Source organism: Scatophagus argus, chromosome 19 (assembly GCF_020382885.2).
Source record: "Scatophagus argus isolate fScaArg1 chromosome 19, fScaArg1.pri, whole genome shotgun sequence".
NCBI lineage: Eukaryota > Metazoa > Chordata > Actinopteri > Scatophagidae > Scatophagus > Scatophagus argus.
In genome coordinates, this window is record NC_058511.1 from 2298332 (window position 1) to 2326244 (window position 27913).

At 44.2% G+C, this 27913-nt stretch overlaps 1 protein-coding gene across 2 annotated transcripts; it reads left to right on the top strand.

Annotated features, from left to right (window-relative positions):
* The first annotated feature begins 2105 nt into the window (after positions 1–2105).
* clvs2 (clavesin 2) lies at positions 2106–26340 on the top strand. Of its 2 annotated transcripts, XM_046372808.1 has the most exons (6): positions 2106–3447; positions 5276–5450; positions 22457–22567; positions 22650–22882; positions 23662–23763; positions 25093–26340. In XM_046372808.1, exons 1-5 carry the CDS (start codon positions 3059–3061, stop codon positions 23753–23755), a joined length of 1002 nt encoding a protein of 333 aa, XP_046228764.1. In that variant the 5' UTR covers positions 2106–3058; the 3' UTR covers positions 23756–23763; positions 25093–26340. The 2 variants fall into 2 exon arrangements, with proteins under 2 accessions (XP_046228764.1, XP_046228763.1); XM_046372807.1 differs by having other exon boundaries at positions 23662–26340.
* Positions 26341–27913: the final 1573 nt, after the last annotated feature.

The following is a 27913-nucleotide window of genomic DNA, read 5'->3' on the forward strand; positions in this document are numbered from 1 at the left end:
ACGCACTCCAGAAACTGGCAGCTGCGCCACTGGAAACCAGAGGTCATTTCCAATGCAGCTCCGCTTTTCACTTAATTCACAGCAACACCGGCCCATCAGAGCTGATGGCAATTATTGTGACCCCCCGGGATGCTGGTACTTTCTCTCCACCCCACCCCTCCGTTCAGGATGTGCACTTTCCCCCACCCCCACTGGGCCTGGCAGGATATATCCAGACTCTGAGGGTGCACGGGCTGCAGTGTAGTGCATGTGTGATCATTTATTAACAGATAAAGTGACATCTGAGTAACTTCCTGCAGCACTGAACAGCTTAGATCTGTGGGGAGCGACAGAAGAAAATGTGAGGAAAATATTAGGTAATTATATAATATAGGTCCTGCATCATTTCTGCATTTGGTAGAAAAATGTTCATCCTTTAATTAATTAAAAAGTGATGTTTTTAGAGTCGTCCTGGGTTTCTTTATTTTGAATTTTACACGTATCAGCTGATTAACTTTTGTTCTTTTATTTTTCATGTTTACCTTTAGACACATTTAGTTTTTGTCTTCTCCACCTTCTTATGATGATGGTTTTATGAGTGAAATAATTTATCATACTGGCATGTATACTGTTTGTCTTGTAATTTTGAGTTTGGTTTTTATTGCATAGCACCAACTTTTCTACTTTCTCCTATTTATAGGTACTTAATTCTGTCCTTGAGCTGCTGCAAAACCCGAATTTTCACCCCTGATGAAGGTTTATCTTATCCTATCTTATCTTTTCTCACGTTGTCATCTCATTGCACTGATTTGGCGGAGAGCAGTGAAGGCAACCGAGCTGCATGCAGAGCTCGCCACTCGGCCACGCTGTGCGCATTGACACCATGAGAGAGCCCAGCAGGCAGATACAATAGGAATTAATTCAGCATGTTTAAGTGCAGCTGTCCGGTCACCAGTGAGAGCAGGTGCCACTCCTCCACCCCTCCTCTCTCCATCCATCTATTCATCCATTTCAGCTGTTCAGTCTCCACACTCGGCCTGATTAGCTGTAATAAATCCTCGTAGCAGCTCTGTCCTGTTTCACTGTGTGAGTTATGATCAGAGTGAATCCAGGTTTGTTGACGGAAAGTGTCCTTCCCTGACTGTCCGTCTTTCCATTTACAACCAACATTCGTCCCTCCTGCTTCACTGGATTCCTCCTGCAACTCTTTTGTCCATGAGTCCTTTAGTTTTTATTTGCACCTGCAAGAGACAATTTGAGGAGGATCAACGGGCCTGATGATGGTTGAAATTCTTCCAAAAATTCTGCAACGAAAAATCAACACACTTAATATGTCAAGTCAAGTCAAGTCAACTATGTGAGAAGAAAGAGAAAAGCAGCTGGTTCTCCTGCTGAAGAACAGCCTGCCGTTAGCACTGACGCAACTCTTTTCTCCCTCGTGAGAGTGACACTGAACTCAACATCGTTCCTCGTCCTTCTTCTTCAGAAGTGCATTTGTGAGGGGCGTTCAGTGTTTGACCTTCAGTCTCTCAGTGTTTCTACCTACAAAACGTCAAATCACTTCTCAGAGGATGAATCTTTGCATCTCTAGCAGTTAGTTAAAGGCAGCGAACTTTGCCTGTTTACGTTTCTAACAGTTTTGAGTCCTGTGCCTTCATTGTGATGCTTAAATCCAGTTTGCTGAATAAATACAGGCAGAAAATCAGAAACTACAGCATGCAATTGAAAATGTAGAAACAGAAATGATTCAGGAGCGAAGAACCTGCGAACATGTGGCCCCTCAAGGACAAATAAGAAAAACTGATGATGTTGAGGCCCCTAATTTTGCCTCAGGCCTCCAAACCCAGAGTCCACCCCCCGTATTCATCCGTGCAGCCCTTCAGGTTTTTCCCTTCACCTCGTAGCCCTCCTCCCCTCTCTCCTCTCCTCCCCTCAGCCTCCCTTCTCCATCCCTCCATCCATTCTCCACGTTCATTTTTTATCCTCTACAGCTATTCTCCATCTTTCTGCCACCTTGCCCCCTCTCCCTGCGTCTCTTTTTATATCAGCTGCCTTTTCATCTGACACTCCACCCCCTCCTCGCTGCCACCCTCCCACCACTTCCCTCCCTCCCTCTCCTCCCCCCCGTCGCCGGTGGCGTCCATACAGCGACCGGAGCACAGACTCCCTTGTTGTCAGTCACTTTCCCAGCGAACAGACGGCAGCAGCAGCAGCAGCAGGAGGAGCGGAGACGGTAATCCCCCCCACCTCCCAGCCCACCCCACCCCTTTCGAAACCCACAAACCGGTGGCAGGAGGGGAACAAAACCTCGCGGGACACCTGTGCTGCTGGACGCCACCTTTTAGGCTTTGTGAAACATGATTTAAGATTCACACTCAGATTCTGGATGATGAGGAGGAGCAGCGATGACTGAGACGGGGATGTAGAGGCGGAAACAAGCGGCCAAATCTGCCTCGACTGACGGTGACGGAGCGGTCGGCGGCGCCACCAGCAGCAGCACCAGCAGCATCAGTCGGTCGGCGGATGGAGATGCGATGTGAAGGCGGAGGGATGATGTGATGATGATGATGATGGTGATATAGCAGGTGCTGCAGGGGTCGTGCCGCATTGCCTGGCCGCCGCGAGCGACGCCGGGGAGACGGTGATGCTGTCGTCGTCATTGTGCCACAGAAAGAGAGAGAAAGAGAGGAGAGGCTTTGACATGGAGGCAAGCGGCTGTCTGAGCTCAGGCCGCCCGTATCAGCAGGTCGGCTGTACCGCCTGAAGCCTGGAGGACCTGAGTCATGATATACATGGTGGAGAAATAACAATAAAGTTCAATTCTTGAGGGTTGGATTGGAATGTTTCTGTGCGTAAAAGTGAATGGCCCATATGATGATAATGCATCACAGGAGCATCATAGCAGCAGCATCTGTGCCAGTTCAGGGTGGATTACGTCTACAGAGCAGCAGGCCTCCATCTGAAGTCAGCCTCTGATCAGGACACCATTTAAAATACTTCATCCTGTTGCTGGAGGTAATTTATTCTGTTTCACTGGAAGCTGGTGTGGTCTCCCGCGGAGGTCCAGCTGTTGCGAAACATGACTCACTTACAGGCTGGCCTGTCTCCAGAGACTCTGGAGAAGGCCAAGGTGGAGCTCAAAGAAAACCCTGAGACTTTACACCAGGACATCCAGGAGGTCCGGGACATGATCATCACCCGGCCGGACATTGGTTTCCTCAGGACAGACGATGCGTTCATCCTCAGATTCCTCCGGGCGAGGAAATTCAACCACTTCGAGGCTTTCCGGCTGCTGGCACAGTATTTTGAGTACCGACAGCAGAACCTGGACATGTTCAAGAACCTGAAAGCCACGGACCCGGGAATCAAGCAGGCTCTGAAGGACGGTTTCCCCGGCGTGCTCTCCAATCTGGACAGATATGGCAGGAAAATACTGGTCCTGTTTGCAGCCAACTGGGACCAGAGCAGGTAATAAAGAGGCAGGGGGTTTGGGCTGGTGGTTGGGAGGCTGTAAAGTCTGTCTTTGGTTTATCTGAACAGTCGTACAAAGAGGAACAGGACACACAAGAACAGAGGAGGGTCAGTGTTTTAAAATCCATTATAATTAAGTGTGGTTCAATGGAACTGTCCGTTCAGCACCACAAAATCATTGAAAACCAGGAGAAACCATCTTTGTTGTGGTTCAGGTCTGCTTCACCATCAGTGTCCCAGTTCATCATAAAGGTGTTGGACTGGGCTGAGGTCAGAGTTCAGTGCAGGACAGTCAAGTTCATTTGTACAATATGAACAACATATGACACCCGCTGTCCTTATATTCTCCATTCACACAAAGAAAATCTCCCAAAAATTACAACTTAGAAGGAAAACAAGGGGGGGGGACATTGGGAAGAGTCAAAGAAGAGGAGTCCCTCTTCCAGGACAGACACATGTGATAGATGCTGTATGTACAAAGTAGACACAAAGAACAAGGTCTTTGAGAAATCAGGTATTGTGCTGAAACTAGAAAAAGTCTTCGTCAAAGTGTTGCCACAAAGCTGGGAGCACACGGTCATCTAAAATATCACTGAATGGTGCAGCATTTCAGTGTTTCTCTTCATTAGAGCAAGGAGTCCAAACAGTGTGGACTGTGGACAACATGTCCACATACTTTTGACCATCCATTTTGAAAAAAAGTAAACTAGTTTTAGCACTAACCAATGTTTTTACCCCATAACTCATTAAAATGAAGCACCGTCCACCTGCCACATGCTGCATACCACTGATTTAAACTTAAAAACTGTTCCTCATCACACTGAGGGCTAATCTCTAATTCTGCAAAGTACCTGGTAATCACAGCTGTCACATAATAACACACAGGTGACTAAAAGGTCCAGTATGTCCTGCTAAACGAAAATGGAGCCAACGCTCCCAGTCACGCCGTAATATGAGGGGATTAGTTACCTCCATATTACTGCAAGACATGAGTGTTTGTCATTTCACCAAAGGTTTTCTAAGCTGATCATATCAAGGACAAATGTGCAGACTTCCTTTTGGTTTGACTGGAGTTAAAAAATGGACCACTGGGTCAGGTAGTCCAGTGCTGATGCTTTCCTCTCTCATAAGTGACCTCACAGTCTGCAGCGACTGACTCAGGCTTGAAGGCTAAACGGAGAAAAAGGGTTTGGCTTTAACAAGGAACGAGGCCTGGTTAGTTTTATCACCGCACAGTGTTAGGCCTGATTAGAGTTCTGAAGCACCGTCATGGAGCCACCCAGCTCTGCCATGATTCTTCTCAATAAAAACAGAGGAGACTCCACTCTGTGCAACAAACAAACAGTCATTATGTAACAGGAAACTATGTGCCTGTGTTAAATCCAGCCTGTCACAAGATCACACGTATTTAGTGATTCATTTCTCCCCCATGAAAATTATTTTGGTTGTTTCATGTCGAGCCATTCGACTGTAACGTAGATACTGAGCATCGCGATATTATGTGATGTATGATCGATTTTTAATTAGTAGTTTACTGTTGGGTAGCAGGTGATAAAGCTTGTGTTGTGTTTAAACCCCCCTTACCTCTAGGTGGCAGTGTTATGATCTATCTCCAGTCATTTAAATCCCGACATAACAATGTCAACTGAGACAGGAAGAATTCAGGACATATCACGAGCACAAACACGAAGAACGCGAGCCTGTGAGACAAAATATCTGCTGACATAACAAAAGCCAGCAAAATAATTTTGATGAGTTTTGTTTAAATGCCTTCATATTCTGTCCAGTTAGCCGATAAATAAAAACGCTGTGACATTGTCCACAGATACACATTTGTGGACATACTGAGGGCCATCCTGCTGTCGCTGGAATCCATGATAGAAGATCCGGAGCTGCAGGTCAACGGCTTCATCCTCATCATCGACTGGAGTAACTTCACCTTCAAGCAGGCGTCCAAGCTGACTCCCAGCATGCTGCGGCTGGCCATCGAGGGCCTTCAGGTAAGACGCTGGGCTGTCACAAGGCGTCGATGATGCTGTTATGGTTGGCTGCTACTTGGTTGGACTTTGACACTGGAGACAGCGGTTTACGCCCCAGAAGAAGTGTGATCTTGTCTGGCCCGAATATGTCACAGTCTATTTAATCTCAATCATGTTTCCAGCTCTAACTCACCTTGTGGTTCTCGCAACACAAAAAGGCCAAACTGCAAAGGCATGGAGTCGGCTAAATATTTAACGATTTGTTCACGTAGCAGATGTGCCTGTCAGTGAGGTTAGGTGGAGTTAGGAAGAGGACGTTAAAGGCCACAATCGCCACGATTTTCTTGAAAGGCAAATCACCTTCGAGATCGCAGTCTAAAATCGTCAGCTCGACCTCCCCCTGCTGTATGCTGTATTCATCAGCTGTTTCCAGAACCAAATCATTTGATCAGATTAAATGTAAAACATTGGCGGAAGACGTCACCTTGGCCTTTGGGAACTTCTTCCAATTTTTCACAACTTTCTGACATTTTCATGCCTGAAGAATTCCTCAGTTAATTGAAAATACAATGGAACACATTCACTGATACTGAAAATAAATGTTGCAGCTCTCTGCTATAAACCTTCCTAGAATTAGCATATGGAAAAAGTCTAGAGAAGCAAAAGCTGATGGACTATTATTCATTTCCTGACAGAACGAACCTCCAGCTCCCTTCCCATCAGCCGCTCTGCACTGGAAATGTTCCACTTAAGAACGAGTCAAGCACCGTGTCAAAGCCTGTGAGCTTGTTTTAAAGAGCAGTGGATGGAATTATGACGTTTCCATTGTGATCACACACTGCTGGGTGGTTTTTGTAAGGCTCACATGGCAGGTAGATGGTGCAAAGGAAAGTGATTTTTATTGGCTGTCTGATTGGTTTTCTGTCCTGCACAGAAATGAAACCAGTGTGGCAGCACTCATGAGATTTGCGTGTGCGTGTTGAGGATTTTTCATGACACGAACACGCATTAGTGCTCTCGGTCATCGGGACACCTTTAACGTCATTACTGAAATGAGTTAGAGGAAAACAGGCTCACAGGCAGTGTGTGTGTGTGTGTTATTGCTTTCTCAACATCCTTGTGAATCATCTGCCAATTTGTGTTGTGCTCCATTAGTCAAAGTGAAATCTAAGGGGAAGTGTTTCCAGAGGGAAGTGTTGAGTAAGACGCAGCCTGGTCTAAAGGATTATCTGACGTGCTTGTGATGGATGCCAAACTGTCAAAGTTGCTTTCCTTGAATCTTACACTTTACAATTTATGTCCTACATTTGTGTTTTAAAGGTGAGAAAAATTGTTCCCCTGTTGGCTAAAGAAAGTAATCAGAAATCAGAAGCTTTTTGGGGGTTATTTTTTTTTAACTTTCTATTAGCAAACACAAATTGTTTAAGATTGTCAAGAAGGTTTAACAGTAAAGCTGGATATCAGATTTTATTACGTATTCAGTAGCAAATGAAATGTTAAGCATAGCTTACACTGAGGACGCTGAGTTCTTTATTTTAGTGAATTTGGAGGTTTTCTCAACCTTTAAGAATGTGTTTTTGAACAAAAACTGTCACACACACCATTTTGTGAGATGTATCAAGCCTGGGACATTAAATTAAACGTGAGGTTCTGGTTTTAAAATACTCCACATCGTGTGCAGCTTATATCAGCAGTCCTCTTCTTCCTTCTTGCTTCCTCTGCTTAAACCCCTGCAGGATTTAAATAAATTTGATGTTTCTACAGAGCAGGTCGCTTTGGAGCTTTCTGTAAACATTAGCTTTCTGCAGGGTCAGCACGGAGTCGAGGTGGTAACCTTCCTCCTTTGTCAGACTGAGGGAACAAGTGCAGACGCAGGCCGGTGCATCACTGTGACGAGGCCATATAGAACACATTTCTGACGGCTCTCCAGACACAGATTAGAGCCTGAATTATTGATGGCAGCTATTAGCTGAGCCCTGAGTCATCCCCAACTGCGCAAGCGCTCACACAAACGGCTGCTCGTCGTTTTGTGCAGGAAACAAAAGAAGTAAGTGAAATGGGGTGATTTGATTTGATCTGACTTGACAAACAAAGTGCAGAAAACACTTTGCCAAAATCAACAATGTGCCTCTGAGGTCAAACTTATTTTCCTTTCAATGGTAAGAAGGAAAAACAAATTTAAGGGTGGCAATCATCTTTATTTTCCTTCTTGTCAACAAATCCCATGAAGCAAACAAAACCAACAATTCACTGATTCAACTAACAAGTGTTATCTGCATCCAAAGCTGGTGCATCTTCATCTTCTGAGCCACAGAGCTCCACTGCTGTTTGAATAACGCTTGTTAAAAATGATGAATAGCAGCTAGCAGCTTTTTTTATTTTTGGACATCTCTGTAGGACTGTATGACCTCGAGAAGGTAGACTTTCCTTTAAAAGAGGACTTCTTTGTCTCAAGTTTGAAGCACAAATGTGTGAAAATCCATGTTAGTGCGCACAATCCATCCACCTGACAGGTGCGGCACATCAACATGCTGATTAAACAGCCTGATTACCACACAGGTGTGCTGTGGGCTGCTCACAGTAAAAGGCCACTCGGAAAGGTGCAGTTTCATCATATAGCGTGATGTCACACATGTCTGAAGTTTGAGGGAGCATCCATACTTAGAGTGTAACCTTCCTCATTTACCCACTGGGATAATAACTCAGGCTGGGAATCCAGTCCAGGCCGTGTGCTCTCCATTCACAGTGGACCACATACATGTTTTAGGAAAAAATAACATCCAAATTAGTCAAAAACAACCAAGTTGGAGTGTTTCCGCTGCACCTGGCCTTTCCTCAGACCTCTGACTGGAATTATGTTCATCACCATGTAGCTCTGGCAGCTCAGAGGACCTGAAGACACTTCACCTGACAGGAAACAGTGAGCAGCTCTTCATTTTCCAGTTTATCTCCGTGACAACATACAAATCTCCTGGTTTCCTACAGAGCACATGTAGGTTATTTAAAAGACAGAATCAAGGTAGTTGTGACATGATGTGCTGAGGGAGGCCCTTGCACATGAACATATCAGTAATTTCACTGCGTTTAGCATCACTTTCCTCAGAGCTTTTCTCTATTTAATGCCCAGATCTTTTCCCTTTTTCTCCGCCTCACTCTGCACTGACTGAACGTTGTGTTGATGAGTATGTGCAGAGGCTTCATACTGAGCTGAACTCTGATTAAATGTACTCACCAAATGGCAGGAATTAGAAATAATATAAGCCTGCTTCTAATAAAGGCCTGTTGCTGGCCTGTTGCTGGTGAGGCTCCGGTCATATCTGAGGAAATACGGCAAATCAAACACTTTCAGCGTTTATGTTTCCTCCTCTGTACAGCATGTGGGAATAGTATGAGCTGAGTCATTACCACACACAAACACACGATCTGAGATTTAAATATTTTACATCAGTCACAGTGAGTCACTTCAGTCTGAGCAGGTCTGGATAAGACTTTGAAAACCAGGAAGTGTTTAAGAACGGCTGAGTCAGATTCATCTGCAGGGCAGTCGGAAGGTTTGACGGCTGATTTGTTTTTTGGCGGCTTTGTATCTTTCTATCCGCCACTGTTGCTGTTTGTCTTTGCTTCCACAGATTTCGTCTTGGTGCTCAGTGCTGGATTATCTGAGATCTGAATGCACCGACGGCAGTATGACAAATAATGAGCAATTACACTGCAGACGTGCAAAATATTCGTTTTGCTGTGACCAACATTCACTTTTCTTATCAGCTGAAAGAGCGACTGAAACTGACAAATCAAGATGAGTCACCTCAAAATAAGTTTAATGATCCAATTCAAATTGTTCATTTTTGATAAAGGAAAGTCAGACTTAAACGTCTTCAAATGAGATAAAATCACATCCTTGAATTGCCTGTTGAGTGTAAGGAATCAAAATCCTTTGATTTTTCTATTCATCATCTCCCAGGCTTGTCAGTCATCTTGCTGCCTCTCTTTTGTCTCGTCCTCCATGTTAGTGCTGCTCAAACTGTGATTTACTGTTTGTCATGGCAACCCTGAAATGTGAGTTTTTAGTGAATAGAAATAGCATGTAGGCCACATGTCTTGGGATCCAAACTGGTGGCACAGCATGCTGTGCAGATTGCAGCAGAAGGAAGAGTGGATCCCTGCTGGCAGCCCCTAGAGGCCTCAATGATTATTACACCCCCACTCCCTTTATGTTTGTTTTGTTTTTATTTGGATTATTTTGGGGTCTTTTTTGCCTTCATGACACACAGATGGGAATAACATGCAACAGAGGTCCTGACTGGATGTTGCATGTTAAGAATCTCGGCTGTGTTCAACAGTTAAAGTGAATAAACAACATGCTGACAGTTTAGCTCTCGGAGCCTCAACAGTAATGATGCCAAATGTCCTGAATGTTGCTCACTGAGTTCATCAGCACGATAGCATGACACTGCGTCCATTAGAGTAAGAGATGTTTTGTGCATTAATGTGAGTGTGGTGCTGGATGACAGCGCTTGGAAAATGGGGTGGAGGGGGTTCAGCCTCTGGGGCAAGTCGATGTTCTTGACAAACGTCCTGGTCATCAGTTTGATTAATCCAGATTTTGTCTTGATTGTGGAGCTAAAGGAAAAGCACAGGAAGTCAGCAGAAATAAAGTCAAAGCATCGGGATTCCTCCTTCAGCTGCAGATGGCCGGACGAGGCAGACTGTGTGTTCTGCACTGAAGTTCAGTCTTCTGTCACAGCAGACTCAAGACTTTTAAACACAAAATGGAAAATACTACGACAATACAATTAAAACAAGCTCACTGCAGTTTGTAACTGATCTTCGGACAAAAGCCAGGAGTGAAATCAGATCGTGGAGCAGCCGACCAAAACGTCTAACATGTCAGAAATCCAACAGATCGTTCGAAAGCCAGACGGATGATCGATCAGCTGATTATTCAGCCGTCAAACTGCTCGTCAAACGATGGCTGTCTTGGCAGAAATTCATCCCGGTTCTGAATTCAGACAGAGGGCGACCAAGTCGGGGTCAAAATCAGGCCCAATCTGTAAAGTGTCTGTGTGGCTTCAGGAATAATTCTGCTGGGATTCTGAATGTCTTTTTTCATTTTCTTACGGTCCAGTGGATCGGGATCTTTTTGCTCCACCACAAGGAGGGTTTCCTGTAGTTTTCAAATCCAGAACTGAGAGCTTGATGTCCTCACGTCGAGCCTCTCGGTGGATTTGCTCTTAACGTGCCTCCCGATTGGATCGTCTGCGCTTTGTGTGCTCGTTCTTAGACACAGTCAGCGCGATGAAGCACATGCTCCACTCCTCAACTTAACGTTTCTTTATGCTTTTATAAAAGAGATTATGTTAAGGAGGTGAGACAGGGTGCAGGACGGGATACAAACCCATCCAGTCGTAATCCTCCAGGATTACAATGTTCCAGAGGAATTAAAGTTTCAAGTCTGCAAAAAAACACCCTTTGAGCTGTTCTTTTCAAAACAAGTTTGAAAAATGTTTGAAAAAGGACTCAGCCATGTACAAGAAAATTTTTAATTATCTATTTGCTACCATTTTTAATATTGCAGCTTTTTCTATCATGTGAGTGTGCATGCTGAGCAGGTTTGACGTCAGATGTTCACCCATTTTACAACCAATAAATTCTCAACACGAACGGCAAAATGTTTTGTTATTCAAACAATGAAAGCTTCTCTCAGAGTCCGATCAGGCCTTCATTGTTTACAACAACGTGAATTCTTAAATCACAGTCAACAACTTTTACTGAGCAGCTCCGGAACAAAAGCAGACGCAGTACGACTTAAACAATTCGTCTTCTCTTTCAGACCTTTGAGACAAATTTGGCCTAAATTAAAAACAACAGCCACTTATGTGCTCACACCAGAACAGTTTAAGGTTTTGTCGAGCTGTTTCACGGAAGATTAACTCTGTTAGATCATCAGAATTTGTTAAGTACAACAGAAAAAAAAGGCTCTGACTTCCTCAGCAGCTCACATGAGAAACTCCACCGTCCTGAATTGAGAAATGAGTCCTAAAGACCTTTGACTTTTTCTTTGCAGATTTCTTGTTTTCGTGCTTTTTCCTCGCCCTACTGCGTTATATTGTACAGGTCAGGACCTCACAGCTGACTTTACATTTTTGTGATCTTTCCAGTACTCGTGGTCTTTTCTGGCTGTGAACATGCAGGCTGTGTGAACTGATGAGCTGCCCTGATCTGTCGCAATGATGTCTCGAGGTCTTGAGGTCCGAGGTGTGAATCACGTCGTTGATCTGTCACAGCCTCACGTCATCTGACCTCAGATCAGCTACCTGTCACTCAGTAACGAATGAGCCGTCCTGAATCTCTACCTGAATGCATGTAACACCTGCTGCAGTCTCGAATGTCTCAGTAATGAGGGGAACTAACATGCTTAAATCTGTCTGTGAGTCAGATCAACCTTGACTCAGGTCAGAGGAATCAACTGATTCTGGTTTGGTGGTGGATCCAGGATTTTGACCGTTAGTTAAAATGTTGCATTAACATGCTCATGGGAAAGACCAGAATTTGGGACTTGAACTGAGCTGATCAAAGGAGTTGTATTCCTGTGCTTTTTGCAAACAGGATAATATTGAGGTTCAGAATGTGTTACGTAATTAAAACCAAGTGAAGTCAACAAAGCTGATGGTGACACAGTTACATAAATGCATTATGGGACCTGAGTCCAGACGAGTCAGAATGACAATAAATCTAATGGGGTCTGGTACAGATGGCGGGTTTGTGTGTCAAGATATTTAAGTGAGTCGTCAGCTCTGGTGCATCATGAAAACTAAGTTTTGGAGGCAGACAGGAAGTGCAGGAAATCTTTTCTGACTGTTTGTTAACTGTTGGAACGTCGTGGTGATTCCCGCCTCTTTGGGTCTGTTTGCTCTCTGTTGAGGTCAGCCACATTTTGGACCAGGTGTGTCACAGGTTTGTCTAAAGCAGGCGTACGAGCAACCCCCGAGTGGCCCAGTGCACATAAATCTTCTTGTTCCAGTCGGTGTGACTAGAAGGAAGTGACCAAAGTGATCTGTTTCAATGTAAAACCTTTTCAGCTCTTTTCTTAAAGCTCAATGCCACCCAAACGTTCAAAAAGAACTTAAAGAAAGGAGCCGAACTCATCGACTTAGCCAGTCTGTCGACCTCCTTTTGAAGGTTGAAATGACTCAGTGCAGTCCCTTCCACCCCTCGTACTTTTGTTTTCTTTACCCTCCCCCGCCTTCTCTCTTCAACATCATCATCCTCCCCCACTCTCCTCCCCCTCCTCTCTCGCTCAGTTCAGTCGCTCCATCATTGTTCACAGTTTGCAGTTCATGTGATGTCACTTTGCTTGTGATTAATCTTCACACAGAATCACCAGCCGTCAGTCATTTGGACAGAAACATCACGCAATCCAAAATGAAAAGAAAACTCTGAATATTCTTCCTGCTGTTGCTTGATACAATCCACTCAGTTGTAGTCCCCCTCCTCCTCCTCTTCTTCAGTCTTCCTCCACCCTCCCGAGCCTCCCTCCTGCCACATCCCACCCTCGCTGCGTTGCCGTGGCAACGTGTCGGACTGCCGCTCTATCTGCTCTGCCCTCCTCTCCTCCAGATGGGCTCCCTTTTGTTGTGTGTCTGCCTGAAACACATTTCTTCATCTCGCTCTCTTCATCTTCTCCTTCTTCCTCTGCCTCTAAGACGCTCACAGCGGCTGCTGCTCGGCCAGTCAGCGAATGCACCACAAAGCACCTTAGATGACTGCACTGCTGCATAGAATAAATACACAAACAAGTGAGGAAATGGCTCCTTTACATTTTTAGTCCTTAGTGCGACTTCATCTCGTGGTTGTTTGTGATGTTGGGTTTGTTCAGCATCCACACGAGGTTGGTGTTCATGTTTTTGAAGTAAATCTTTGCTTTGACAGCTTTTGGATGGACTGTGCAGGCGTTCACGCTCCCCTCAGGATGAATTTTTATGACCTTGGTGCTCATCCATCTTTCATCAACTATTGTACTGATATTCACAGCACCCAGAGGACGAATCCAGCTGACTTTGGGGGTCCTTCGACTTCTCTGCGAAATTAGCATGCTAACACGCTAAAACAAACCTTGGCTAACCTCACAGAACCAATCACAGTGTTTGTTTACAAAACCCTCCAGGGAGAAAGAAACCTGAGGGTCACGTGACCTTCGTGCGATTTCCTTTTTCATGGTGTTGTTTCAGAGCGCACGTCTCATCTGAAGTGCAGGTCTGATATGCTTTCCGATAAGAAAACCAAAAGCGGCACATTACATTGTGTCGTTCGCTTGACGTTTCTTTCAGCTCTTAATACGGTGTGTTTACAGCTTGTTCCGTTGCTCCCAAGTGGCACAAAAGATCAATTGATGCAGACGAAAAAAGTTTTTTACTTTGTTTTGGATAATTATGTAGTTTAGTTTGCACTTCCCCTCAAAGTTTTCTATTAACCTAAAGTGTTACATCATAGCTGATTTTCCGGTTACATTTTGTATTATTTAACTGAATCTGCAAAGTAAGTTAAATTGTTAAATAAATGTAGTGGAGCAAAAAACGATATTTGTCTCTGAATTGTAGTTGGAGTGGATGACGAAGCAGAAAATGAAAGTAGTAAAGTAAAAATACTTCAAAATGACATTTAAGTGCAGTAGTTGCTTTTCTCTGCTGTGCATCATTTTTCTGTTGGACAGACAAACAAACAGAACGTCGTCTCGGTTTGTTTTCTCAGTTTTCTGACATTTTATACACTAAATGATTCATCGTTCATTTAGCAGATTAGTCAGTACTGAACAACAAATCACTACTTGTGTCTGTAGTGAAATCAGTTCATTATTTTTACTGCCAACGTTACTCTTTTAGCTTTGTCCTTTTGACAGAATGACATCTCTGATTTACCTGCATTCGTTTCTTACGTTTACCTTCCAGCCTGAGTGGATTTGTTCCTTCACAGAGCCTGAACATCTGCAGGTATTCAGACCACGCTGGCACACGTGCAGCAGCACAGATCCACTCGGCGAGCTCACTGTGGATTTCCTCTGCATTAGCATCGTTATGTAACGCGCAGACACCTCCAGAATAAGTGGGACTCCTGAGAAAACTGTGCCAAGACGTGTGCAAAAGTAGATTCTGACCTACTGTATGCTCTCAGGCGGCAGGTTTTTAATTCTTCAGAGGTAATCACTTTGGAAATTATCTCATCGCTTCTAAAAGGGAGCCGTCTGATATTCAAATCCACTGAATTATAATTCCCCTCCTTCTCGTCATTATCATGTATAACAAAGTATAAAAGGTTTCTAAGCACCCTATAATTTGGCTTTCTTTTTCATCTCCAGCAGTATAATTAAGATATCAAAGTCATTATAAGCTTTAAAATGAGGAAATCAGGAACAGGAATTGGTTTTAAGTGTTCATTACTTCCCCCTCCATTTCCTCCAAGTTTACTGCTGATAATATTCTGTAAACAGGAAGTGGAGCTGGTTTGTTGTGAATAAACAGACTGTTGACCAGTTCTGCCTTCACAAACACAGCAGTATTGATTTAAACTGTTTCCTTTCTTCCACCTTTTATCTCCCAGCTGCAGCTGGAAGAAGGCAGCAGCCGCCTCTTTCCCACTTCAGTAAAATAGATTACACGAGGTTTGACTGATAGGAGGTTTTGAACCTGGTTTAAGAAGAAGCTGCCAGCGCCTGATACTCTCTGCCAACATTCACGATCTGCTGAAAGTGTGTCCACCAGAAAACGACAGCATCAGTCGTTTGTTCGAGCACTGAAACAGACCTCCTCCAGTATTCACAAACTTATTTTATTTCACATCTAGATGAGGAGGGTATTTTGTTTTCCTGCTCAGAAACTGCAGGAATCATGACGCAGTGATGAAAACAAGCCAAATCAGTCGTCTGTCGCTGCGTATCCCTCCGCCTCTCTCGCCTCCCCTCTGTGTGTCTGGCAGGACGACAAGATCTGTCGAGCCTCAGCCCACAATCTGGACTCTCAGGTCAGCTGCACCAAACACACACAGGATGAAGACAGCAGACGAGGGGCAGCAACACGGCAAAGCTGAACGCTTTAACAAATGAAGGAAGAAAAAGGTTATTTCATTTGTGAGGTCACACACTGATGTTGGACCAAAAGGCCTGGCTCACAATCTCCGTTCCAGTTCATCCCAAAGGTGTTGGATGGGGTTGAGGTCAGGACTCTGTGTGGGCCAGTCAAGTTCTTCCACACCAAACTCATCCAACCATGTCTTTATGGAGCTTTGCTTTGTGCACTGGGGCACAGTCATGCTGGAATAGAAAAGGGCCTTCAACAAACACAGAGCTGGAAGCATAGCATTGTGAGCACAAACCCTGAGAAACGGCCCCATAAAGAGGTCTGTCTGGATACTTTTGTCTATATAGTGTACCATAAAGGACACGTTTGGCATCTTGGTAGGAGAAAATGGTCATTTTTCTGCTTCCTTCCCTCTCAGAGCTCCTGAGTGGACTTTGGCCAGCGTTTTAATGGGCTGCAGTTTAATTGGTGCGACCTTCACTCTGTGTGAAACTCTAGCAGGAATGAAACTGGGAAGTTACTGTCAATAACTCAGACTAAAATCCTGCTGTTTCCTGATGGAGTCAGGAAAAGAGCTTCAGAACGACCCTCGAGATAACTCCTCATTTCACTTTAACTGCGTAAGAAAACAGTACATTCTGGCGTATGCTGCTGCTCCTTGAGTCTACATGCTGACTCATGCTGACTTGTGATCTGCTCTGTGCTCTGATTTGTTATAATTATCTACACCTGGCACTACTTACCTGTTTAAACGAGGCTGGACTGGTGTTTGCTGAGTCTTCAGGTGAAACATTTGTGCTTGTTGCTCCTCAGAGAGAAAAAAGATTTGGCAGGTGTGAACTTCAGAAGATCGTTTTTCACTCTGAGCAGTTGTGGAGGTTACATTTATGTTGATGAAGGAGACTTTAGAAGGTGGGGGACTGGATGGCTGTGACACTTCAGCCTGAGGTGCTTGTCTTGCAGGACAAGAGAGAGAAAAGTCCGAGTCCGAGGCAGATGGGGAGGTCAGAGCGGGTCAAAGGACCTTCGAGGGTTCAGGTTGTTGTTTTGTTGATGACAGTCATGCTGCACAGTGAAGCCAAAGTTATATCAGAAATGTAAAAGGTATAATTTGAGCAATGTGGAAGCCCCAGGAACGAATGATTTGAGCATGACGAGAGAGAAAAAAGGCAAAACTCTGATGGGCTTAAAAGGTTTGGGAGTGCAGGCAGACGTGGATGCTGAGTAACAGCAGGAGGAAGAGGAGTGTTGAGTAATGGACGAAGAGTTGAACTCGTCTCCTTTTGTTTGCTTTTGCCTTTTTAAAGCCGGTCTGACATCTTTAGTGGATTTTAGGACCAGAAATGAAACCCGATTGAACAGCAGCTCTGCTCTCTGCTTCCTGCCTCCGTCTCTTCCACTGCTGGCCAGCCAGATGTGAGCTCATAAAGGTGCTTTTTGTAAAGAACAAGCCGGCAGCTAAACAGTGTCGTCACTCCAGGCTACACTTAAGAATATCCTGCAAAGAAAAGCACTCGGATGGATGCCGTGGTCGTTCTCTCTGCCCCCCCAGAGGACACGTTTGCTCATCCTTCTGTGGATGTGAAGTGACAGGAACAGAGCAGAGTGGAGCAACCTCATCAACCTGATGTGCTGCAGAAAGACTGAAAAAGCATGACGGAGAGCGAAGCTGCGTGACCGCAATGGACGCGAACAGAGCGGGAGACGATGAACGTCAGGCTTTGTAACGTCAGCTGCTTGCTGATGGACTCGCACTCGGCCGCACTGAAGTTGGGCGTTTTTCTGGTTTTTTAGGGTTTGTTTTTAATCAGAAACTGGGATTCAGTTTGGAGTGACTGAGGTTTTCCTTCACACATCAGGAGAAACAAGAAACAAGGCTGGGATTGACGTCAAATATCTTCTTTTTGTCTTATTGACAATTAATATTTTGATCAATAAACTGGCGGGGAAAGAAAACATCTGTGACAGTTTTGCCAGACCTTCATATATGATACTTTATTTCTGTCCAATAAAATGGAGAAAGGCAGCAAATATTCACATCCAAACCTGATTATTTTTTAATTAATTTGCAAATCACATCAACCCTAATTCGAACACACACACTTTTCAGACAGCTGCGTAGGAGAATAAAGACGTGTGAAGAAGAAGCTCACTCCCACACTGTTGGCAAAATATTTATTAAAAGTGGTGAGATTTCAGTCATGTGAGAAGTGAAGATGATCTTCTTCATCTGGATGGAGATTCGATCAAAATATTGTTTCATTAAAGTCATCAAACCAGTTCGGCATCTCACAGATTGTTCAGACGCAGCACAGTGGGGAAAGTGGGACATTTTGTAATCTTGTTGGTGCAAATTAAACGGATATTCTTAAGGAGACGTTGGAAGAGTTTCCAGTTTTTTCCAGATTTGCATTTGGTTCACGAATCGGTTAGTCATTACCGTCTGCACCAGTGAATGACACAAAATGCATTTGATTGAAAGCTCCTTCACTCAACAGCTCTTTACATTAACAATGGATTAAACGAGTGCATGTGCAATGTGAAGGAGGTTACACACAGCAATGAGCTCCCATCAGCCGTTTTCAGATGCAGGAGAGTGAACGAACGATGAGGAGATCGAGAGTTTGTCGACTTGTTTGTTTCCTCTCAGATTAATGCAGTTTGAACAGACTTTGCCCAGGACTTCATCTGTGTTTGAGGTGCACTTCGTGTTCTTCTGACTAGCAGACTGACCGGACCAGAAATAGAAACTGAAATGAAATCATTTCAGGCTGTCAGCTGATGTATTCCTGCCGCTAATGTAAGAGTCAGATTCACAGATGTTTTCGATGGTTTCTCCTGCTGGTCTCGCCCTCTGTGGGCGGATGATGAGGAGCTGCTGATGTGGACCTGGTTCCCGTCATCTGCCTCCGTCCTGCCTCGCGCTGCTGTCACAGCTCCCATTTGATGAGCTGAATAATAAATGAGCAGCTGATGACTCACAGGTTGAATCTGTGTTCGACCCGATGCTGCAGCTTCAGCGGGTTCGGCCATAACACACACACTTCACACACCGCCGATCAGCCTCGTCAAAGTCGTCAACGCTGACAGACCGACCTCTTCTTCTTCTTCTTCTTCTGCTTCTTCCATCCTGCTGCTGCAGTATTTCAAGATTTCAGGGTCTAACAGATTTATTCTTTATGTTGCAAGAAAATGTGCCTGATTGGCTTCGCAGCATTTATTGTTTATTCTGTATGAATCATTATGAGGGCTGTTTCCTGTGTGTGTGGAGAAGATGTGGGCACCAGATGCTGACTCACCTCACTTTAATGAGCTGTTTGAGTCTCAGGTCCTTCCCCAGATTCAGTTTATATCCACGGTTTGTGGGGCCCGACTGACACTGGATTTTTAAGGTCTGTTCAGATATATACAAGTGGCTACTATTCATTTCTAACGTAAACACATGACCTCGACTTTTTGTGAAGGATCCCTCAGTTGTGACAAAGATGAAAAGTTGAAAAACAAATGCTTCATTTTTGCATATAAATGACCTAAGGTTCGTTGTAGGGATTTTTTTAGATATTCCAACTGATGTGTGATTCTGGTCCATTTGTTAGGATTAATTAATTAAAGTTAATGTGAGTCATGTTGCCTGTTTTGGAGGCCCAAAGTCCAGGAGTTTGTGTCCAGTGTGTAACCAAAGTCAAACGTGACTTGTTTTTAACTTACATTATGCTTTGCTGTGAAGCAGTCAAGGTCCCACACTCCCAGACGTCTTTGTCTTATTCACATGATCATTTTACTGTTCAGATTCAGAGAGACAAAACATAAGCCTGTTCACTCTGACACAGTCCCCTGCTTTTAGTGAGAAAGGATTCATTTTGAGTCATTACCGTAATTACTGTAGAAGATAAAAAAGACCATCACCAACAAGATTGGCAGCTCCTTCGTTGCATTTTACCCGCCGTGGCTCCAGGTCAGATTTAGAGGAAAAGCTGCTGGATTGCTTTGTGTCAAAAAGCAGGAGGTGGGCGCAGTTTTTCTACAGCAAACCAAGCTGTGGAGAGAAAATCATTTCTAATGTGTTTATCCTGTTCAGTGAAGCCACAGGCTCCCAGGAGGGGGAGGTGAGAGATGAGCCCGCAGAAGCCTGCAGAGAAACCTCCCAAATGTATAAAGTGATTTTTAAAATGAGTCCTCATGGTGTCCTGCTGGTGTCGACAGACTTTTCTCCTGTCGCCTTTAATTCTCTTCAACCTTTTCGCTGTAACCGAACACGCTCAGCACTGACCTGCAGCCACAGTCCAAAAATAAATCCCCACAGTCGCTCATTTGTTTAGAGTCGACATTTTCCCCGCAGTAGCCTGACATCAAAGAAAACGTGGCTCTGAGCGGCTGGTTTCTGGAACTGGCAGCTGATGAATATTTGAGCTGCTTTACTTATCAACTCGACCCCCAGCATTTATTTTCAACCCCGTCAGAAGCACAGCTATCAAAACTACACTCTGGCAAAAAGACTGCACTTCTCTCAACATGATCTCGATTATCGTTTTTAACCTGCAACTTTTGTGGTTTGCATGTTTCTCTCATCATGTCCTGGCCAACACAGACAAATCAGAATTAAATTTCATCCTAAAAATAACCTTTAATGCTCCATTGGACGACCAAAATCAGTCTAAATCCATGAAAAGAAATCTAAAACAATAACTTAACGAGACTAACAACCTTCAGCAGCCTGAAGAGGTAACACAGTGTCTACTTCACTGAGATAAGCCAAATTTACGCCCTAATTAGCAGTCAGTTAATCAGTTAATTTAGCTTTAATCATTTCGGTCATGTTTGTTTTTCTGATCCATATCTGACGGCTAAATGAAAGTCTTTCAGGAGGATTTGTCTGCTTCGACTGGTGGAAACCTTGACTTTAATAAAACAACAAAACAATCTTGTGCAAAGATAAATTTAGTTTGAATAAGCTTTCATCCTCCTTCCACCTTTCCTGCTCCTGGACATGTTTCATCCCCTCTCGGATTTCCTTCACTTCTCGTCTTATTGTCCTTCAGACATCACAGATCAAACCTCCTGCTTCTCCTTCTCCTTCTCCTCCTTCTGACCCTCCAGGACAGCAGAGGCCCTGCAACTCATATCCCACGTCCAGTCTTTCATGTATAATGCAGCAGCAGGTCCCTTCATCAAAGTGAAAAGCCTGTCGGAGCAGAGGGCAGGCCAGAGGGATCGGACAGCTGAGGTGGGGGGAAGGGCCTGCCTGACTGCTGCTTTATCTCTCCATAAAGAAGATAAAATGAACAGTAAACTGTGAGATCATGTTGAAATATTACTGAATATTGTAGGAGTGTGTTCAAGGCTTTCCTCTGGTTTTGTTTTGTCACTTTTTACACCCTATTCTGTAGCGTGTGTTAGCGAGACAGAAAAACATCAGAAACACATCGTGCATAGCCAGAAGGTGTTATTTTTCATTATTTTGTTTGGACGGTGGTGCTGCAGAGGAAAGATCAGGGGACCAGGAGGGGACCGGGAACATGAGCAGAAAATGTCCCTGAAACACAATCGTGCTGTCATGGTCCAAAGTGTGTGTCAAATTACATGCAAGTTCATGGGGTCCCTAAAAACATGTTGGCATCATGAATATCCACATCAGATTTCATGTGAATGTGGACGTAAATGTCCAGACACAGTAACTCACCCTGAACCAAAGCGTTGGACAGTCTTGGCCGTGAATTCCTTTGTGTTTCGTATCTGTCAGACCCTAATTCACAAACCTGGCCTGACCTCGGAGACTCTCACTGTCTCGGTCTCTCCCACACACTGCCAACAGCTTTTATATAAACGTCTGCCCCGAGCCGTTTTCAACAGCCAACTCTGTTATGTCACAATATAATTTCACCATACGTCTGGACCACAGCCAAGTTATGACTCACGCACGCACACACGCACACACGCACACACACACACACACACACACACACTCAGTGCGGTGTGATTATCATAATTGTGTCCTGGGTTCTAGAAAACACCGTGTCAGGCCCAGACTCCACACACTAACCTGTATGAACAAAGGACTCATTTCCCTCAGGCTTTGTGCCGTGGTGACTCCAAAATAGACCAGACCATTTCCTATTGACTATGAGATTAGAGGCCATTTGCAAAACTAATCTAATGAAAAGGGACAGGAAACTCACAGAGGTAATTTTTCATTTGCTGGAACTCGAAGAAGACTCGTCTGGATCGAGTCTGACTCCTCGTTATCTGTGATGAAACTCAGAGAGATTATGAATCTTGGTTTTCATGAGCCATAATGATTCACCTGTCATTAAGTCTCAAATGCATCATATACTGTCGTCCATAATGAGTTTTCATCTATTTTTAAGACAGTGACCTTCCCAAAACAACCCTCGTGTTGTCTGTTAGATGCTGAGGATGTGCAACACATCAGCAAATACTGCAGACTACAGCAAATTACAGCTGCAGTCAGCAACATGTATGAACATATGAAATGCAAAACCTTCTTCTCGCCTTCTGTGTGCCTTTGCCTTCTGAACGTTGGCATCATTCACACACGTGTTTACTACCACATGTTGTTGCTGTCATTGGATTGGTGGGCGGTTTGCTCATCGCTGCTGGTTTGCTGTGTTTGCTAAGCTCCTCCTGAAGCCTTGCTGCAGATGCTGAGGTTGACTGGGAGCTTGCAGGGGGGAGGAGGCTGACTGACACCACGTTAAGAGACTCTTCCTGGTTCTGATTGTCTGTTTTTGTTCAGGTGCTTTGGATTCTTGCAACTGCAGCTGGAGGAGCCAGAGGAACCAGATCATTTTCACAGATTTTGTGTCTCATGCACTACTATAACAGTTATCTACTGAGCCTTTAGAAAATGGAACATTTTTTGGGACCTTTCAAACATGGGAGAATGTAGTCTTTGTATCTTTGTTTGTATTTACCCAAATCGTTTCTTTTTTCCAACAGGACAGCTTTCCTGCCCGATTCGGGGGAATCCACTTTGTGAACCAGCCCTGGTACATCCACGCCCTCTACACGGTGATACGACCCTTCCTCAAAGACAAGACCAGGAAGAGGGTAAGACAGGAACCTTTAATGATATTCAGGTCTCAGGTGGACAAACCCATGACCCCTCTGGTTGTGTCCTTTCCCTTTGCAGATCTTCATGCACGGCAACAACCTGAACAGCCTCCACCAGCTGATCCATCCCGAGATCTTGCCGTCGGAGCTCGGGGGGATGATGCCGCCCTATGACATGGGGACGTGGGCACGAACGCTGCTGGACCACGCCTACGACGAGGAGACTGACTACTGTCCTGAGTCCTACACCCTGTCTGTACAAGACCTGGAGAGAGACCTGGAGAAAAACCTGTCCCCAAAAACCATGAAGAGGTCAGCCCTTCGCTTTTAGCTCCTAAACAGCTGCAGAATTTACTGCTTTTATTTTATTTTTACTTTGCACTGCTTCTCCCTGTCCAAAATACTCCGAGCTGCTGCAAGGATTTGAACCAAAAGTAAATCCGTAAATCTAATGTTGTCTGACTGTCTGACAAACAGTTTTTATAAATGATGTGTATATTTTTATCTCGTAAACACAAAGTTGGGCTTCATGTTCACGTCTCTTTGCTTAGACTTGAGCATCTTTGTTACGTCCAGTGCATCTCCGGCCTCGCACTGCACCGAGCGTGTTTGACATTTGACGGAGTATCGTTTCCCCCCCCATAGGCCAACACGCAGTGTGATTCACTGTGACAGTAAATCATCTGACCACAGTGCGACACCAACAAACTCATTCACTCAGAAACATTTGCACAGTGGAAGACAAACAGCAGTATGAGCTCAGGCAGCAGACCGCTGACACAACCCTGCTGATGATCAATAAATCATCCATAAATATTCTGACAGAACCTAAAAACCAAACTAAAACTGATTATTCAGTTGCATGTGCTGTATTTGTAAACATTGACATCACATGGTACAGTACAAGCAATAAGCAAAAAATACAAATACAGGACCTGTGACGCAGTAGGCTTGTTTCTGCAGAGGTATCACTACTGCAAAACTCTGAATACTTCTTCCAAAACTGTATACAGATTTTAAAGCAACTGAATCTGTGTCTCAAGATGTTTGAGCCCTCATAGTTAGACCTGATTCAACGTGTTTCCATGCAGGTCCCAGTCGGTGGTGGAGCCGGGCGTCCTGAAGCGACCGGACAAAGTCAAGAGTGAAGAGGACAACATGCAGCCGCTGCTCTCACTGGACTAAACCACACGGTCAGCCAGCAGCTCTGAGGCAGATCAATATTTACACACTCTTAAAAAAAACAACAAAACACTTACCTGTGCACCTGCTCGTAAGCGACGCGCGCGCTCTGAAAACACGTTCCTCCGGAAAACGCTGCTGCAGCTGCTGGATTCTTGTTTCCCTTGAACTCGAGGAAATCAGAACGACACAAGAAGACGAGAAGGACGTTTTGTCAGCCAGAGAGGCTTCCCAAGAGCTACTGATCTTGTTCTGTATATTTATTTATTTAGTTATTTGTCAAGTGCCAATTCCAGTAACTGTAAATTAACGGCTTTGAACAGCTCAGCCCTTCAGTATGGAGCAGGGAGAGGAGAACAAACACTAAGAGCCTGACGACAGTGTGTCCTTCCTACAGATGTACAGTGTATGGCCGATGGGTTTGAAAAATCAGACGTCACAGAGGGCTTGGGGTCGCGGTTCCCGAACTGCACTTATTTCTTTGTACAGTAATTTGAAGACAATGTCGTCGTCCCCCCGTATGAGGCAAGAAGCGCGGCTCAGGAAGTGATAATAACGAGCTTGTTCAACCTCCTGGACACAAAACTGGCAGACAGACAGGAATTGGGTTTACTGGGAATTTACTGGGGGGTTAATGGGAGTCTTTCCTGTGAAAATAATATGAGCTATCAGTCACGCTCCAGTTACGTCCTGGACAAAAAGCAAACCTCCTTTGCAATGAAAGTTGGCTCTATGAATTATCTCTTTTTTTTCCTCCCATTTTCTCTCTTTTTTCTGACCCAGCATTTCGTCTGCCATCAGGAAAACACAAAAACAACTCACGTCATCAACTATTTGTTTGGCTGAAGATGCATAAGATGCATTTAAAGAAGCCAACAGAAAGGATGTCTCGAGCAGACAAATTAACAATCCGGATTTAAGTTGTTAACGCGTCGCCTTCTCCTGTGACTTTGCGACACATTTGCTACATTTTTGGCAATAACAATCAAAACTTTACCACAGTGACAACATCTGTTTCTAAACATGTCAGTGCTATAAGATTTAAAGAACTACACTTTGCTATTTCTTTGCATGTTTTAGACAATTTAATTAAAAATAACACTTTTTTATTGTGTTATTTCAGTACATCATCGGTGCTTCAGAGTACAGCTAAAACTTTAATCTGTTAATCAGTGTTAGTGTAATCTTAACTCAAGATCCACTTATTAACTTTCTCCTTAGCTGTCAGCCACATCATCTCACAATTAATTTACTGAAGAGTTTGGGTACTCATGTGATTAGATTAGATTACTTTAGTATCACTGCTAGGCAAACTAATTTCCAAAGTTTTTTCATTGCAGGAAGAAAACTCAAAGCTTTCTTAGAGGTGGCCCTGCAGGTCGAGTGTCAGAGCTTCCTGACACGACTTGAACGCATCGGACCTGCAGGTTAGACCAGGTTAACTGAAAGGGTTCATGTACAGCAGACACACAGTGGTGAATTATCCTTCTCAGGCAGTATTCAGGTTGGCAGCAGGTGTGCTTCTGTGCAGAGGTGTTTTGTCTGAAGTGTATTTTCCATATTCAGATCACAGTATTTTATTATAATGAGGGATTTTCCTTTAAGCTCTGCAGGTAGACAAGTCACTGCAGCAGTGTAGACAGGATATTTGTTCATTTTAGCTTGCTACACTCACTGTTTTTTATGCTTCACTGCCTTCCCAAAAAAGGCTTCTTTGAACTGAATTGGCACCAGCTGACGGTGTCTGACGCGCTCTTCCGAATCAACGACTCACTGCAGGTTTACGGCGTGAGGCGCAAAAGGTATGACAGCCGAATGTTAGGGAGGCAGACAGGCCATCAGGCAGGAAAACTGCGACAGAGCGGCAGAGGAAAAAGCCAGTCGGGCTGGCAAGCGTGCAGCCGAGCAGATCACAGAAAGGCCGGCGGGCAGGAAGTGTGAGGTGGCCGGCTGCAACGAGAGCAGACAGCTGGAATGTTAAACTATCACACCAGCGTACATGACATGTCAACCCCACTTACAACAGCTCAGAGGCTCGACCCTGCACAGTCACACTGTGGCTTCGCCGGTTGCTTCTTTAGGCTCACTGCGATCTGCCTGGTCCCACCGCTGTTCAAACCAGAGCGAGACAACAGTCAGCCAGAGGTGCTGGAGACATTTTCCTTTTATCTAATGTGTAATCAGATCCTGTTATGGTTGTTTAATCGTTACTCATTACAGGATAAGTCCAGTGTAATTTCATTTTGAATTACTCACTGACCCTTCACTAAAGCCTGATCCTTGAACGCCTGTCGAGTTTTCTCTTCTCACGCGGATGAGCTTTAAAGTGGCAGCAGTAGCAGATGGTTTGCTGTGATTTTTGAAACGGTGACTCCAACATTTCACACAGAAGTAAACAAAAGCATCTGATTTCCAAAGAGCGACCATCAGCTTTGTCTGATGAAATGACAACTGGCTGATGCTAACTTTGTCAACTTTGAAATGGTTCCAGCTGAGTCACGTTGAGAGTTGGACCCTGGGAACAGACTAGAACAGAACAGAATAAACTTTATTGTCCAGCCGAGTCAGGACAATTCTGAACTCAATGAATTTGCCACAGTTATCAACATCTCCGTTCTGCCTCAGCTTCAGCTGAAGTTGCTGCCTCCCATTTGGTACTCAGTTATCTTGTCTTTATCTACTGAGGCAAAAATACAGCCTTCAGTAAATACGATGATGATGACGCTGATGCTGATGCAGGTCGTTAGGGCAAAGTGAAAGACACTGAGCCCAGTCGCGTTCACGTTCAAACGTCTCTCGATACGCTCCGGTGATTGCAGCATTAAAAAGTCATTTGAATGCTGCGATGGTCAAAGCGACACTTTTTCTTTGTAAGAGATTTTTTTTTTTTTTTTTGACTCAAAGTGATACGGTGACTTTGAAAAGCTTTTCACTGTAGTCAAAAGCTAATGGCGACGGAAGTTATGGGGAAATTACACTGGTGTTTATCTGTGAACCTCAACAGGGTGCCCAGAAGATATCATCCTCCTCTGGATTTTAACAGTGAAAAGGTGTCTGAGTTTTCAAAATTATTATTTTGGAGATAATATGTCTTTCCAAAAAAAAAAAAAAGTTGGAATTGAAGGGTAGGAGTCATACTTGAAGATTATTGGGTACTTTTCACATCCATTTGTGCCATGTCTTGCCTTCTGAAAACATCTTTAAGATTACACTGGATTTGTCAACCACTGTAGGCATCTTCTCCTGCTTCTTTAGCACAGCTGGGTATCAGTACTCAATACCTTCATGGTGTTGACCAAAATAACCAAGTACCAAGTAGTATCAGAACTTCTCCAGAACTTCTCCTCAGACATTTGATTGGCCCACCACCGCAGCAGCTGTTACACACACAGTCTGTGGTGTGGCGAAGTCGAACGCGGTGTATTTGTACTGGTATCACTTTAAGGGTACTGGTGTCATCATTTTTTAAACGATGCCCAGCCCTTATCAAACTGCCAGTTAGCTGCACATTAGAGAGACTGCAATAAACTGTGGGTCCATGTTCATCAAGCGTTGTAGAAAGGTTTCCATGCGTCGGTGGATATCTGAGATGTATTTTTCACAGTTAAAACAGCGAGGAGCAGTGACAGCCTGTGAAATCAGCTCATGCAGCGTCAGTCCAAGTCATTCGGAAGGAAACGTGAAGGAAAACACCAGATTTGTACCATAAACAGGAACTGTCTCTCACACACAGCCACTGTAGATGCTTCCAGTTGTTAGGATACAAAGTTTACATTGAACAAACATGTATACTGCTTGAATATAGCAAACTGAATCTCACACAGATCGTGCGTCATTTTTAAGGCTACAGTATTAAGAAGTCCAGAGACGGTTTTCGTTTGGTTGTAAAACTTAGAGGAACACTGTAACACACAAGTAAAGATCTTAATTTTATTACAAATATACTTTATCAGGTGATGCTTTGTGCTTTACCACACATTTAAGATTTTGTTTTTGTCAGTATTTTATTAAAATTACTATCTACCTTACTGCAGGTGACAGATTGGTATACAGTATATGTTGTATGAACTATTAACAGAATTATGAAATCCAGCATTGTGAATGTTCTCTCTGTGTTGCTGTTATGTCTTTCCTGCTGTCACTGGATCACAGTATTGATTT

What these genes read in the sequence shown, in the direction of transcription:
- clvs2 (XM_046372807.1), top strand. Translation starts at nt 3,059, where the DNA reads ATGACTCACTTACAGGCTGGCCTGTCTCCAGAGACTCTGGAGAAGGCC. An exon ending in GCCAACTGGGACCAGAGCAG is followed by an intron (nt 3,448 to 5,275) that starts GTAATAAAGAGG and finishes CATTGTCCACAG; the next exon opens with ATACACATTTGTGGACATAC. An exon ending in TGGCCATCGAGGGCCTTCAG is followed by an intron (nt 5,451 to 22,456) that starts GTAAGACGCTGG and finishes TTTTTCCAACAG; the next exon opens with GACAGCTTTCCTGCCCGATT.